At 43.5% G+C, this 16,250-nt stretch overlaps 1 protein-coding gene across 3 annotated transcripts in view; it reads right to left on the bottom strand.

Annotated features, from left to right (window-relative positions):
- Positions 1–330: 330 nt before the first annotated feature.
- The window catches only part of LOC137378062 (pleckstrin homology domain-containing family G member 4B-like), a 186,210-nt gene continuing 170,290 nt past the window's right edge, over positions 331–16,250 (bottom strand). For 2 of the 3 annotated variants that reach the window (XM_068048123.1, XM_068048125.1), the window contains 3 exons: positions 8,793–9,010; positions 3,124–3,188; positions 331–1,103 (listed from right to left, as the gene is read on the bottom strand). In XM_068048123.1, coding sequence (XP_067904224.1) covers positions 3,144–3,188; positions 8,793–9,010 — 263 coding nt within the window. In that variant the 3' untranslated portion in view covers positions 331–1,103; positions 3,124–3,143. The remainder of the gene's footprint in view (positions 1,104–3,123; positions 3,189–8,792; positions 9,011–16,250) is intronic. The other variant, XM_068048124.1, reaches the window with a different exon arrangement.

Genomic DNA, 16,250 nt, shown 5'->3' with positions numbered 1-16,250 from the left:
TCAATTGAATCGTTTTAGGGAAATTTTAAACAGTTTGTAAACTAAATTCAATTTTCAGTGATATTAAAGATTAAGCCACTGTTTCAGTACCAGTGGGCGGAATTTACAGTGTGTTCACCCAATCACAAATACATTGAGCACTGTCTTGTCTGGCCAGCAAGTCCATGGAGGCAGCAATGTAACAGAGGTCTGCTGATTAAGTATCACTCTAAGCAGACACTTTTGCTAGAACTGGAGCATGAATTGAATTTGAAAAACACAGTTAAGAATGAAGCTATGTTCGAATAGTACAAAAATGACAAATTGGGGCCAAAAGATCATCAACATCAAGAAAATCTATGGTTCTTTTTAATATTGTAAACATGTAAAAATAGGAAACATAAGTACTGACATCTTAGCGGACATCTTTCTGCATTTTACAACAATGCTGTGAATAAAGCTAACAGGTATGCAATAGAAGGCAACAGTACAACATACAATGTAATATTATTTAATCATTTTTAATGGATATTAAAATAAATTTATATAAGATTCAATAGTTAAATGAAAATGTTACATTGGTCTCCCTCTTTAGACCTGTTCTTAGTGCCATTTTCTCCAAAGTCAAATTTTCCTGGGTGAATGTCCCTCCTGCACTTGATGGTTCTTCCTTCTTGCATTGGGGCTTGTGATTCTGAACCTCATTAAGCCAACATTGGGGATGGAAAGCATGACTGAATGTTTTGTTATCGGTTCACATACCGTGCAGAGGGGGGCAAAAACTCATAGCATCTATCCACAGGGAGAAGTGTTCCCTCTTCAATACAGTGACCCTGGGAAGTACCATGGCCGAAGTTTATGTCACAACCACCTGGATCATGCAGCAGGATCTTTGAGAATAATGAGGCTTTTTTTTTTAATAAAGATTTCTGCTACACACTAGCATCTGTTTTCCAGCAAGTGAAATCAACAATCTGTCGGGACAAAGCCCAGATGGCACAGCAACCTCCTGCAAATCTGCTCGCTTGCTGCATTTCAAACTGGAATTACATTTCAGAGCTCAGCTCAGCAATTGGAATACCAACAATGAGCCACTTTCACCGGCAATTCATTGATTCTCAGGCCTAAGAAAATAACAAGATTAAAATTATATATTAAAACTTAATATGATGAATAATGGCACACCACAATAACTTGCAAGATATACTGACAAAATCCTCCTTTTAAGAGAATTGAGCATTCCTAAAATAATAGGACTGATCCCACTCTCCCGGCAAAGAGCCTGAGCAGAGCACAAGAAGGACAATCAATGCGACAGGATTGTTGTCATGTGGCCAACTTGCATTCACTTCTGGTGCAGCTTCCCCATTGAGAATACGTAAATCTACCCTCTGACATCCAAACAGAACTATTCAGTTTGAATGCCGAATTATACAGCACAGAAGGAGGTCATTGGCCCATTGTACCCGTGCCAGCTCTTTGAAAGAGTGATCCAATTAGTCCCATTTCTCTGCTCTTTCCCTACTGCCCTGTAAATTTTTCCTCTTTAAATATTTATCAACTTCCCTTTTGAAAGTTTGTATTGAATATGCTTCCTTTTCAGGCTATGCATTCCAGAATGTTACAACTCGCTGAGTTAAAAAACAAAATCTCCTCTTTTCTCCCTGAAAGGAATGGATGATGACCAGCTCCTGTACTTTTGGCAATGCTTCTCTTCACCCAGCTGCTGGGTCAGCTGGAGGACATTTGTGAATCAGTTTCTGAAGAATTGTCTAGTCACGTCTACTCACTTCCTTCTTTTCCCTCCCCCTCCCCCTCATAGTTGCCAACTTAGGAAATTAGAAAAACTTGATCAAAGCTTCAAAAAATCTGACACAGTCCCAAGAGAGCTGACAACTCAAAAATGACCTGAATATATCTACCTCTTATATTTAGTTGCATGGAAAGCAGAATGGGGGATCGATCTGTCAGTACCTAAGTGACAAATGCATCCGACATTCCAACTTTTATACAGGCAGTGATTGTGGCAAAAATCATTGGTATTTTCCTTAAGTTTTGTGCAGGAACAGTGGAATATTATGTACTGATATTTATTGGGACTCTCAGTTACTAAATAGGATTAATGCATTGTTTTAAAATTGTTTATACAGTCATCAAAGTGACACTTCTGTTCTGCCCTGGCCCTGTCACGAGTCACACGGGCACTCAGTCACACATATCTCAGTTCATAATCATACTTTTGCCTTCTCTCCTCCATCATGCCAGTGCACCACCCCTTCCCCCACCCAGCACCCCGCTCCCATTCATACTGGCACTCTTCTCTCCTCCCTCACCTCAGTTTCTGCTGGTACTCCTCGCTCTCCCAAATTTATACTGGCACTCATCACTGAATTTCTGTTCCTCCACAGCAGCTCAAGGGAACACTCTTTCCCCTTTCCTCTCAATGCTGCTCCAGGCTCTGGCTACTCCAGGAAATTGAGTACCCATTGGCCATTTTGGCAGGAATTCCTTATTTAGTAAAACTAAGATGAGAATTCCTGCCTATGGGGGTGGAGGCAATGACATTCAATGTGCTTGAGCAACAGCAGGTGGGAGTTGGGAGCGGCACTAAGAGGAGCAATGAAGAGTGGCACTGAAGGGAAACTAGCACAATGCTGATGGGGATCTGGGCACTGTGCTGAAGAGAGGATCTGGGAGCAGTGCTAGTTTGCATCCATCAATCTGAAACTGCTGGCAGTCCATGTGAAGCAGATGGTTGGCATGGATACACCCTGTGCAGTATATCTGATATTGAATACCCTCTGTATGGAACGGTGGGGTGACGTCATGTCCTATTGTTCACTGAGCCATATGTTGTCATATGCTGTACCTCAAAGTCAACTGACTACATTTTGCCAACAACTATTGTTTTACACTGTAATTATTTTTCTTGTATTATTTAACTACTTTTAAAATATGTGTTATTAACCCTTAAGAATATTGTGTAATGTTTCTGCAAAGATTTTTGTTATTTGTGACCACACACAGATATATGTTCTGATGAGCTGTTCTTTGTTCTGCTAGTCCCAAGAAATAATGAACAAGTTATGTTTGTAGAGCCTCCCCTAACAATGTGTGATAATTTTTTGGGATGAAAATATTTACCAAACTGGTTCCTCAGAGCTTCAGACAGCTGTTGAACGGTTCACAGGCATTTCTGATGATTTATCCTGGATCAAAGTAAAGCAGTCAATTTAAATTCTAAATATAATGGAACTAAATAACAGTCAATCCATGTTATAAATATGTGCACAGTGATTTACATGTCCTTTTATGTACACATACGCAAGGCAATTATGGACCAATACGTTGGTCTAAAATTATTGGAGGAAGTAATGTTTTAATTAAACCTAAGGAAAGGAAAATACTGAGTTAATCTCTCAATTTTCTATGAGATAAAGAGCTTCTGGAGTATCAATGTATAAGTCTTCAAAACACTTTGAGCGTGAGGCCTTCACCAATTGAGTTCTTTTCCTCTATTGACTCCCTCAGAAGGTAACCTTTTGGACAAAGGCATTTGTTTAGATTAATTTCAGGAAAAGCTTCAAACCTCTCAAGACAAAAAATGTCAGTGTTGGGGAAATATATTTCACAAGAAAAAGTCATCAGTCATGGCACAACAGTTTTTGTGCTTGCTAGTATTGTATGGTATAGCTCTGTTTGAAAATTATAAATAACAGAAACAGAACATATTCAATTCTGGTCAGTATGAAAACACAGTTAAATGGTTCCACTTTCAAAAAAAATTGTTTATGGAGAGAAGCTCAAACTAAATAGTATCATCCTGATTTTAGTTCGTTCACCATGCCTTTTTCAGCTTAGTGGAATACAGTTTGAATCAGATAGACTTTTTAAAATGGTTCATGTGAAGTGTAGATGATATGGGGCAGGCATACACATGTAATTACATTTGCCATACACTTCACTCAGGCCAACCTATAGTGAGAGACATTTTAATCTTCGTGAGATGTGTGGAACGACAGTTCTGAGGTATGAATCATTTCCTTCTCGACATCCACTCCCTGATCATCATAACCATTTGACACTGAGTAATTGATTCTGCTACTGTGTGTAAACTGGAGTAGTGGTCCACCCTGCAGCATTGCAAACCCACTCTGATCAACACACTGTACCAGAAATCACAGAGGGCAACTGACCCAAGACTTTCTACAGAACAGTGGATCTGAAGAAGAAAGGTAAATGGCCTTGTCTTCACAATCCATAAGTCATTTCCAATATCTGAAAGAAACAAAATATCTATTCAGGGAATACCAAACAGCTAACTGTAGATTAATACTCCAATAGGCCTGTCTACATAACCGACAGAGACCAGGGGCTGGAATTTCATTATGGAGGTGGGAAACAGGACTGGTTTTGGGTCAGAAACCTGCCTCCTGTGGGAAGCTGATTCAGGTTGCAATTTTCAAATGGGTAAGGCCTTAATTGTTATTGAGATGAGTTTGCTGTCCTCTTAGAGCCAGTGAGATTGAAAATGGCAGTGGGTCAGATCAAATATGGGGCTCATTGTAGGGCTCGATTTTGTGCAGGAGGCTGGGCTACCGGCGTCTGGCCAAAAAGCTGGGAGGAGCCCCGACTCCACATTTTTTCGGCCCCCCCAGAGCGATCCTCTGATCTTTTGGAGTCAAAGTTTTAGGAAGCGGGATCCCCGTCCTGTAAAGACTTTATAAGGATGGGGATCCTATGTCCAAGAACTGCAGGCCAATCAGAGGGCCGGCAGGTCAGCAGTATCAGCAGTGCCACCGGGAGTGGTGGCCACTGCTGGTACTGCAGAGTCCTCAGACCCAGGCCCAGCATTGGAACCCGGAACACAGGTAGGTGAGCGGTAGGGGGTGGGGGGGTGGGGGGTGGTCGCCAGGGCCAGTCTGGAAGGATCCATAAAGGGGGAGTGGGATGTGGTCATTTGGTCCGGGGAGGGGGGGTCCCGGGGGGGTCGGGGGGGGGGGGGTTACTCCATGGGCCACGAATTGCCCATGAAGGAGAGAACCCCCCCAAGCCCACAGGGAGGATGCCTCATTTTACAAGGCATCTTCCCAGTGGAGTGGAGGCTCCCTGCCACAGGTAAGATCCTAACGGCAACAGGAAGAGACCCTTAATTGTCCATTAATAGGCCACTTAAGGGCCTCAATTGGCCTCACGTGGGAAGGTTGTCGTTGGTCTATCCCACCTCCAGGAAGAACAGAAAAGAGAATCCAGGCATCGGGTTCCATGATGGACAGTTCCGGTCTGATTCTTCGGCATTCCCCCCCTCCGCCACGGAACCCATCTTCTGGACGAGCACAAGATCTGGCCTGTAGACTTCCACAGCAACCAGCACTGAGGCTGCTGGTTGTCCTGAGGGAGAGATCTGCCTTTCACAGCACCAGAGGGAAATGAGATGTAACAGGGTAGCTGGAAGCCTGGCACTAGGGGCAGGGCAGATGCTCACTTCCTCGATGCCCACCTGGATCTTATGCTGCAGGCCGTGAGGGAGAGGAGGGAGGTTCTCTTCCCAGAGGGTGGCAGGAGGATGCCACGTCGTCATGTGGCAGGAACACCTCTGTTTAGTGTTAACCCGTTCTGACCTCTCTGCCTCCTCTGCTCCCTCTTCTTCCTCCTTTCTTACCTCCTGCTCCTTCCCTGATGAGCTGTCTCCTTCCAAGGCCTCACTGCCCTCAAGGTCCACAGGTCTCTGGAGGGCCATGTTATGGAGAACGCAGCTGACCACCAAAATGACCATAACCCTTGCAGGAGGGTATTGGAGGGCGGCACCTGATTAATCCAGGCACCAGTATCGCATCTTCAGAAACCCGACGGCCTGCTCAATGGTTGGCCTGCTGAGCAGGTGGTATTGGCTGTTTTGCCTCTATGCGTCTGTGTGGGACTCCCATAGAGGGGTCAGTAGTCATCTCTTTAAGGGATTTCTCTTGTCCGCTTGGATCCATCCATGCACTTTGCAGGATGGAGTGAAGTATCAAGAAAGCCTGGACGAGAAGAGGATGAAGGAGTCATGGCAGTGCCAGGAAAGTGAGCGCACATATGGAGGAAGCTCTTGTGGTGGTCATGGGCCAGCTGGATGTTGAGGGAGTTCCTGTTGATGGATTTCACAGGCCAGTTGCTGGGTGCCTTGATGACCACATGAGCACAAGGAATGATTCCCTGGACGTGGGGGAATCCAGCAATGGGGTCTGAACTCAATATCCAAACCAGGCCCATCTGTGTCAAAGTGGATGTAGCCCCCTGCCCTCCTGAAAACGGCATCCGTGACCTGCCTGATGAGCTGCCGACTCTGAGTGGCCACTTAGGACCTCAGCTGATCCCTGGAATGACCCATTTGCATAGAAATTCTGGGCAACAGAGACCTTGACGGCTGCAGGTAGGGGACTGCCATGGAGGCAATGAGGCCTCAGGTCATTGTGGACCATGTCATGAGTTCTTTGTGTTATCTCAAGCAACACAATGAGGTACATGGATTCCAGTTCCTTAAATATCTCTAAACGGTTTATTAACAACTAGTCTATACAATACAGAGCAAACCATATACGGAACCTTTGTCTCGGGTGTTGCAGTTGCAGAGTGACTATGGTTTCTAATCACATGACTACATCCTGATACTTAGCTCATTAGCATACTGAGTTCTTAAAGGGACATCACTCTTAAGACAATCATACAACAGATAAGAGCACACAGGACCGAGACCATTTGCCTGGATAGGTGCAGGCTCCAACAGCACTCGCGTTCTGTCATTTGCAGGTCGCTGACTCTTAGGCTGTGCACCTGATGTCTTGGATAACGCCTTCCTCCTCTTGTAGCGCCCCATTGTGCTCTTCTGGCCTCCTGCTGTCCAGGAGGTTGTATCTGCCGTGGCTCATCCTGGTTGCTCTGTCCAATGTCAGAGTAGCCTGTTATCATCCAAACTCCCTCAGCTGGGCTTTGTGCATTCACCAGGTCTTCCCCTGCCAACTCCAGGTGCCCAAGTGATGCCAGCAGCCTCATGTCCCTCTTTGGTTTCCTGCCATTCACTACTGAATGTCTTACAGCTGCAGCAATGGCCACTCTGGCACATTTGAAGTAGCTGAGCTTTTTTTTGATGCCTCTGCAGTATTTTAATCAGCCCTTTCCATAGCCCTCATGGCCTGCCACTGCCCCCGACCCCCACTGTGTTCGTGACTTGAACATCCTGTCATGTGCCCCCCATGGCATCCTTCACATTCCCAGCCTAGGGGAGGCGGTGGCGTAGTGGTAATGTCACTGGACTAGTAACCCAGAGACCCAGGGTATTGCTCTCAGGACATGGGTTCAAATCCCACCACAGCAGAAGGTGGAATTTGAATTCAATTAATAAATCTGGAATTAAAAAGCTAGTCTAATGATGGCCATGAAACCATTGTTGATTGTTGTAAAAACCCATCTGGTTCACTAATGTCCTTTCGGGAAGGAAATCTGCTGTCCTTACCTGGTCTGGCCTACATGTGACTCCAGACCCACAGCAATGTGGTTGACTTTTACATGCTCTCTGAAATGGCCTAGCAAGCCACTCAGTTAGGGCAATTAGGGATGGGCAATAAATGCTGGCCTGGCCAACGACGCCCACATCCCATGACTGAATAAAAAAAAATTAAAAACTGTTGCTGAAATGCCAGTTAATGAGCTCTTCAATGAGCTCAACAGGCAATTAAATGGAAGTGTCGCCCAACCCATTCCCTCACTGCCAGCGTCCCTTGAAAAATGGCATCATGTTCTGGAGACGGTGAGTCCCAGCACCAACCTCAGAGAATATGATATTGAAATTGTGCTCGCCTCCGTACCCGCACTCAGTGAGCTTTGAAAATTCGGCCCCAGGTCTGTTTACACCAGACTGGTTAATATGTCTCAGAAAAATCAGCCAATCCAGCAAACCAAATTTTGCTCATACCATTGTATTTTACTCCAGTTATTTTGTTTTTTGCACCTAGCACCCTTGAATATTTCTATCAGAGCTTCACTGATCAGAAGGGTATTACCCCACTGTGGTGTTATTATTACTGTATCATTGATAGTAAATAACATTAACTGCCCTGCTGTACTTGTCAAGGTGAAGTTCACCTTGAAGTACAACAGGTTCTTAAAAAGAAAAGTTATGGAGTTGAACTTTGAAGTATTAATTCAAAGTCAAAGACGAAGATCTAAAAACATTAGATAAAAAGACAAAAAAAAATTCATCCGAAACAAAACCAGTTACACTGAAAATAGCCAGATATTTCATTATGCTCCCCAGCGAAGTTTGTTATTCAAAGCACTGCCTAATGTAGAACTGGGCCACACAGATCACAAAGAACAAAGGTTCAATCTCTAGTCTGTAGTGAGTTAACTGATGTTAGCTGGGGCAGCGACTGGAATCCTACATTTGCTTTCTGTGCCTTTAGGGTAAGGACTGAAAAATAAATCAGATTTCTCACTCTTGACTGCTATCCTGTGACTTTTGTTGCAATGTTTATTTTTCTAAATGTTTGGTGATGGCAAAATCATGCTTAGCTGTGATGCCCACTGTAATTGAATAGCTTGCTGATACCTACTTGTGGGGGTCAATTGCCTAAGGTCCAGAAGAACAACTGTTTCCCATGGAATCATACCACACCAACAGTCAACATCTTCAAAAAAGGGTAGAAAATTGAAGGGAAAAATAAAATTGCCATTAATTTGCCTAATTTTGAATGGGGTTTTGCCAGAACTTTTCAGTCAATTTTTTGGGAGATAGGGAAAGATAATGCACAAAATCCATCTGAGATGACACTTACTTTTTTGAGCAAATTTCCAAATGGCAGATCTCCCTTTGGCAGTAATGACGATGCACAGAGTGAGCATGGATCTGAACTGGGCTTGTATGATGTTGAGCAGAGAGAAAGTGCTTCTTCAGTCTCTCCTCCAGTCAGAGAAAGGCTGCTGTGTTCAGAACTGCTGAAACCGCTAACGCTCTCTGTAGAGTTACACTGTGAGGACGTTTCCGAACTCTCTACTGTAAATGAAGAGAAAAGCTGAGTCACATTGTCATCAATCCAATCTTTCAAGCTGCCTGTGGCGTACCCAATAAAATTTCCTAACATAGCAAGTTCCTCCTGGTGGTTTAGCTAAGTTGTTAGAAAGATTACAAAAACAGTGAGACATGTTCGTCACACATTTCCATTGATTACTCCATCTTTCCATCTAGGCTGGCATTTAATGGAATAGGAACCAATTATTATGAGGGCGAATTCCTTGTCCATCTGCAGCAACCTTGAAGAAAGAGCCAATGGAAGACCCAGAAAATCAACATAATTGATGTTCACACCATTTTCACCAAGGTTAAAGTAAATGATTGATCAAACCCCACCCCACTGTGGAAATTCTCCTCCTATTTCAGTTGAAGTAATAAACAACTAATCATTTCCACTGCATAAAAATATTAAGCCCATGAAGAATAATTAGCATTTCTGTTACAGCCAGGTGAGGAGGGGGCCTTAGGTTCCCCTCTTGCCCTTTCTCTTATTTGACTGCAACAGGGTTTAGTCCTTTATAAAAAAAAATAGAAAACAGTGATTGTATTTACTCAGTGACCGTTTTACCTTTTACCTTTAATGTGATCATGAAAGAACCAATCAGATAGGTTTTCTTGAGTTTAAACAAGAAAGAGGTAAGTTTATTATACTTAACGATCCAAACCCGATCTAAAAAAAACCAAGATACTTTACACATTCATGTACACATTCACCCGAGAATCACACACACACACACAAATAGATTACAGAGTGAAAAGTAAATTTTGTGGTTGTATTCGAGTCCAGAATAAATAGAAATTAAATACACAGTCTGTGAGGTTGGAGAATTCGGTGGTCTTCCAGATGAAGCTGTATTCTTGAAGACTTTAGCTGGTCAAAGCATACTTTGTGGCTGGCCCGCTTGGCTCATGGTTTTCTTGGAGACAGACTTGTAGGTGGTTCTCTTCCCCTGGTCTCTGTCTGTCGCAATCTGTAGGCCTGGAGTGCCCATAGTCGCAGACAGCTTTCAAAGTTGTGGTGTTATCTGGGAGAAGAGAGAGAAGGGGAGACACATAGCCTTTCTCCTGTTTGACTGTCTTTGTTCAAGAAACTCCCAACTTTCACAAAGATGGACAGATGGTCACATGACCGTCTCAGTGTATTCTTTGGAAGATTCTAATGACATTCAAGGTTCGGAATTAGCTCCCCAGACCCCAGGATGCCAAATTTTACACTTGGAAGTGTTTGCTCTTTCAAAGTCAAGGTGTTAGGATTGCCTTGAATACCATGCTAATGAAGCAATCTTAGATAATTCAGTCACTTAGAGCAAGTCATTGTTCTGGGTCCATGCTGCTCTGACTTCTGTCTCCTGTTGGGGCTTGGAATGTGAAAAGATGTTTCAGATGCAAATTGTGGTGGGCATCTTGGCTGCCAGTTTTTCTTTAAGTTAACTGCAGGATTTTTGTTTCCATTAAAAGTGTAATGTAAGTTTCCAACCGATAAATTAATATTTCTTATTTGGCATATCATTTTTCTTGACACCTCCACACCACACGGAATGAAATGTGATGATGTGGAAAAGAAAAGAAAAAGAAGAAAACGCACATTCATTCTCAACACTCACTCATCAAATTCACTCATTAATCTTAGAATTCCTGCAACTGGTTTATCTGCAACAGCTATGCTGATTTAATTTTATTTTGGAGTTTGTTTGGGATGGTTATGTGTCGGATTAGACCCTGGACAATGCATCAGCGATTACATTGTTTTTTCCTGCAAAGCAGCTTGTACCATTCAGGTTCCAGCACCTTGATAATTTTTTCTCCCTATAGTGGCAGTGGGTAATAAATTGTTTTTTAGCCCATTTGAAGTGTCTGAGATTTTCTCTGGGCCCTTGTTCTTGCTGAATTCTGAGTTGAACTTGTTGGGTTGGATTAGCTTCGGGTTTGGGACCTAATCATTGGGTTCTTCGGGGCTGGATGCACACTGACCTCACTTTTAGTTTTCTGGTGAGTCACACAAGTGCTGTTTAACTTAGGGCATTTTTCCATCCCTTTTCCCTTTACTGTGGGGAGGTTTTCTTTGCTAATCTGCCGCATGTCCTCTGGGACATTAGCAATCATAAGTGTCTGTCCAGCTTTCACTGCACTCCCTTGTGGCACTTCAACTGGGACATCTCACTTATGGTTGGTTTGCCTTTTTGGGAAATGTCCTTGTCCCTGCAAGTTTCTGTAAATGCTGTTAGCAGCTTTGATATGGTGCCTCCCCAGCCCTTCTCTAACCTGTCCTCTGTCCTTTTCATCCCCTTCCTGCCTGACTGTCTGACAGACCTGTGCTTGTCTGTCCCCTTCCTGGCTGTGATATTGTTTTAACATGTTAATATGGCACAGCGTTTGTTTTTTCCCTCGATTGGGGTGTCAATCAAATCATTTACCTGGCTAATCCTTTTTGCCACTCAGTATGGGCCACTGAACTGAGCTTTCAGGGATTCACCCTGAATTAGGAGTCATACTAATACAGGGTCTCCAGGCTGAAATGTTCTGATCTTGGCATGTTTGTCTGCTTGCCTTTTCATAGCTGCCTGGGAGATCTTTAGGTGCTCCTGAGCAGGCTCTCATGAGCTGCTCCTGGAACATGGAAATGTAGTCTAACATGGAACACTCATTCCTGTCTCCCAAAACCTTCTCCTTGATTAGTTTAAGAGGACCTCTTACCTCGTGTCCATAAACTAATTCAAAGGGACTAAAGCCAGTGGACTCACTGGGTGAGTCCCTAGTGGCAAACAGAAGAAATCCCAGCCCTTCGTCCCAGTCATGGAGGTACTCATAGCGGTATGCCCTGATCATTGTCTTTAGGGTCTGGTGGTACCATTCTAAAGTTCCTTATGACGGTGGGTGGTAGGTTGAGGACTTCAGCTCGGTTATGCCCAGATTACCCAGGACATTTTTAGAGATCCCAGACATGAAATTCGTGCCTGATCTGACTGGATCTCAGCAGGCAGCCCATATTGGGTGAAGAATTGGGTTAGCCCCTCCACCACTACCTTGGCAGAGATAGTTCTTAGGGGAATAGCCTCTGGGAATCGGGTAGCCACATCCATAAGGGTCATAAGATACCAGTAGCTCCTTTTTCGTTTTCGGTAGGGGTCCCACACAATCCACCAGCACTCTGCTGAAGGGTTTCCCAAAAACTGGTATGGGAATTAGAGGTGAGGTTTTATTGTAGATGGGAGCTTTCCCACAACCTGGCACACGTGGCACGTTTTACAGAACTCTACCACTTCTTTGTGGAGTTTTGGCCAGTCAAAGTGCTGTCTTATGAAGGCTTGGGTTTTAAGTACATTGATATGTCCAGCCATTGGAAGTTCATGGCTATTCTTAGTATTTCCTTATGGTACCTCGGTGTCACCACTACCTGGTGAATCACTATCCACTCTTCTTCTGCAGATCTGTGAGGAAGTCTCCACTTCCTCATCAGCACCTTATTCTTTAAATAATACCACTCTGGAACGCCCTCTGCTTCAGTTTTGGTTTGAGCAGTCTGTGCTACCTTCTTTAATACTCGGTTGGCTTGCTGAGCCTCAACTAGGGATGATCTGTCTAACCCAACCTTTGGGTCCTTTAACTTTCCAAAGAAGGTTTCAGATAACCAGATAGTAGGGTCATCTGTCTGCAGTGCCAATTCAGCCTGCTCTGATGGAGCTTGCTTGGCCATGGACTGAGTCACCACAGTGTCAGGGAAAATGCCGATGACCTTCTCCTGCAACTGCTTTGTCTCCCTGATTTCTTTTGGTCTTTCTAAAACTACTGAGGAAGCTACCACCTTCACCCCCGCCAGATCATTACGCAGGAGCAGGTCGACCCCATCCACCGGTAGACTAGGGACAATCCCCATTGTTACTAGTCCCGAAACAAGGCCGCAATCCAAGTGCACCTGATATAAAGGTATGGGCATACACCACCCTCTGATACCATTCACCAACACTCTAGCATTCATTGCTAGAAAAGGTCATGCTTTTTCCCAAAAGAAAGGATTTGGTGGCCCCTGTATCCCTAACTATGACTATAGGTTTGCTTGCCTCACTCGAGGGGTATGGGGTCACTTTTCCTTGGGATACAAAATCCTGGCAACTTACAGGGATTTTGCCAAATTTTCCCACACTCACAGCGCTAGGTTTATTGGGTCTTACTGCCACAGTTAAAGCCACAGCCTGCTCTGCTGTGCTTTCCACCAGGGTCCCTTGTCCTGGACTGGTCTGATGTGTCCTGATTAATCCTACAGGTTTTCTCCATAATTTCCAGTCGTGAGCTCAAAGGTGACCTGCCTTGTTACAGTGGAAGCACACAGGTCTTCAGGTGTCACTCCTGCTCTCATCACTGTCCTTTGTGGCTTAAGGAGGGCCTCCTGTGTGTTCAGCTTTCCCTTCTTGCCCAAAGCTGTTCAGGCTCCTATCCCCCTCCCACCTTTCATCCTTTTCGGGATTGTGGGGTGATTAGGGAAGGGTTTCCCTTGGGGTAAGGATTTGTGCACTAGGGTAAATTCACCAGCCAGAATTGCAGCCTGCCTGGTTCTTTGAATCTTTTGTTCCTATACTTAAGTTTTAATAGAAAGGGGAAGTGAGTTTTTAAACTCTTCGAGAAGGATCACCTCTCCGAAGTTTTCATATGTGGGCTCTATCTTCAGTGCCCATATTCACTGGTTGAAAGCAAGTTGCTTAACTCTTTCAAACTCGAGATAAGTTTGGTCAGGCTGCTTCCGGAGGGTTCGGAATTTCTGGTGGTACGCTTCTGGTACTAGCTCATATGCGCCCAGGATTGCATTTTTAGTCATATCATAATCTGATGAACTTTCATCTGGCCACAGTGAATAAACCTCATGGGCTTTTCCTGTTAGCTTGCTTTGTAACAACAGAATCCAGCTCTTTCAGCTGTTTTGCAAGCTTTTCAAAAGTGATTCTGAAGTGTTGAACTTTGGAATCAACTGGGAGAACTTTAAGAGCTCAGCACACTGTCCTGAACTAGGGGTAGCTTCCTCACTAGCCATGCCTTCAATGGGTGTACTGGATCTTCCCCTAGTTAATTCAAGCCACCTTAACTCTTTTTCTTCCTTCTCCTTCTGGAAAGCTCTCTCTTTTTCCCTTTCTTTATACTCTCTCACCTCTTTCTCTCGAAAGTTCTCTCTTTTTCTTGGAATTCTAATTCTAGTCTCCTCTGTTCTAATTGCACTTTAGTTACTATTACCCTGTCTGTTTCTGACTCTAACCCTGTTTCTGAATCTTCATGTTCAAGTGAAAAATGGTTGGTCTTAGGATTTCAGATTTCCTAGCTTTTGAATGGAAAGTAATCCCAAACTGCCCAGCTACATTCCTCAACTCTTCAATAGACAGGGCCTTTAACCTGTCCCAAGTTACTTTACTCTGGCTTAGGAAGGTACTGGCCTCGAATGTGGACATGTTAGTACTCTAGCTGTGAAAACCAGTGAAAATCTGTATTGAAGTTTATAAATTTTCTACCAGGGATTAATTTGGTTTCCCATTTCCAATTTCTTCTTTGTTGTTGGCTTACGATCATGGACTCTGGAATTTCTGTTATGGCCAGGTGAGGAGGAGGTCACAGGCTCTCCTCTTGCGCTTCCTCTTATTTGACTACAACAGGGTTTGCTCCTTTATTTTAAAACAGTGGTTGTGCTTACCACCTCAGTGAGTGCTTCATCTTTACCTTCAATGTGATCATGTAAGAACCAATCAGATAAGATTTTCTAGAGTTTAAACAAGAAAGAGGTAAGTTTATTATACCTAACAATCTAAACCCAATCTAAAAAAAAGTACTAACAAAATACGCTATACATTCACGCACACATTCACCCAAGAATCACACACACACACAAATAGACTACAGAGTGAAAAGTAGATTTTCTTGTTGGATTAAAGTCCAGGATAAATGTAAATTAAACATACAGTCTGTGAGGTTAGAGGATTTGGTGGTCTTCCGATTAAGTTATATTCTTGAAGTCTTTAGCGGGTCAAAGTGCACTTCGTGGCTGGCCTGCTTGGCTCAGGGATTTCTTGGAGGCAGGCTTGTAGGTGGCTCTCTTCCTCTGGTCTCTGTCGGTAGCAATCTGTAGGTTTGGAGGGTCCAGAGTTGCAGATGGGTTTCAAACCTGTGCTGTCATCTGGAGAAGGAGAGAGAGAGGGACACAGCCTTTCTCCTACTACACAGAATGAGTCACTGACTTGACTGTCTTTGTTCAAACTCCCAGCTTTCACAGAGATGGACAGGTGATCACATAACTGCCTCAGTGTATTCTCTGGAACCTTCTAATGAGATTCAAGGTTTGGAATTAGATCGCCTTGCCCCAGGATGCCAATTTTTACACTTGGAGGTGTTTGCTTTTTCAAAGTCAAGGTGTTAGGATTTCCTTGAATGCCAGGCTAATGAAGCAATCTTAGGTAATTCAATCACTTAGAGAAAGTCATTGTTCTAGGTCCATGCTCCTCAGACCTCTGTTGAGCCTTGGAATGTGAAAAGGTGTTTCAGATGCAAATAGCGGTGGGCATCTTGGCTGCCAGTAAGTTTTTTAAATTAACTGCAGGATTTTTTTTCCATTAAAAGTTTAATGTAAGTTTCCAACCAATTAATTAAAATTCCTTATTTGGCATATCATTTTTCTTGACAATTAGTGAAGTTTGAAAAATCATGCAGCTTTGGCACTTAGTAGTGCCATGCAGTAGAGTAGCACAAGATTTGTGTTTAGAATTACTTTCCCATGTGGATGGTAAACTCCAAAATAGACTAGTTGTCCCAAATGACCCAGTTCTGTGTTGTAACTTCTAAGCTGTCACCCTACGTGGCCTTCAGTTATATGAAATTGGTAAGCACTGAGCAGAGAAAATCCACCTTCCCAAAACTGTCACCAAACACATTCTCATCCATAGTATTTTGCTTCCACTTCCCAGCATTCCTGACTTGTGTCTATGCGAACTTATGTCAATCAGTTATTCTATAGGCTAAAAGTATCAAAGTGACATTAGCTGTACTGTGTTGCTGGGTTGTTATATTGTGTAATATAATAGTGCACTGTGTACAAAATTGGAAAAAAATGTTGTTTAAAGGTATTCTTGTAAGCAGATGGAATCTGATGGGGAACACGACAGGGGTAATTTTGGCTTTGAGCAATAATTTAAAATGACTGACACATGGCCTAGTCAGCGACACCCACATCCCACAAAGCAATATAAAAAAA

This window comes from Heterodontus francisci, chromosome 16 (genome assembly GCF_036365525.1).
Source record: "Heterodontus francisci isolate sHetFra1 chromosome 16, sHetFra1.hap1, whole genome shotgun sequence".
Taxonomy (NCBI): Eukaryota; Metazoa; Chordata; class Chondrichthyes; order Heterodontiformes; family Heterodontidae; genus Heterodontus; species Heterodontus francisci.
The sequence above is the reverse complement of the archived record's forward strand: the minus strand, read 5'-3'. Positions and strand labels throughout refer to the sequence as shown.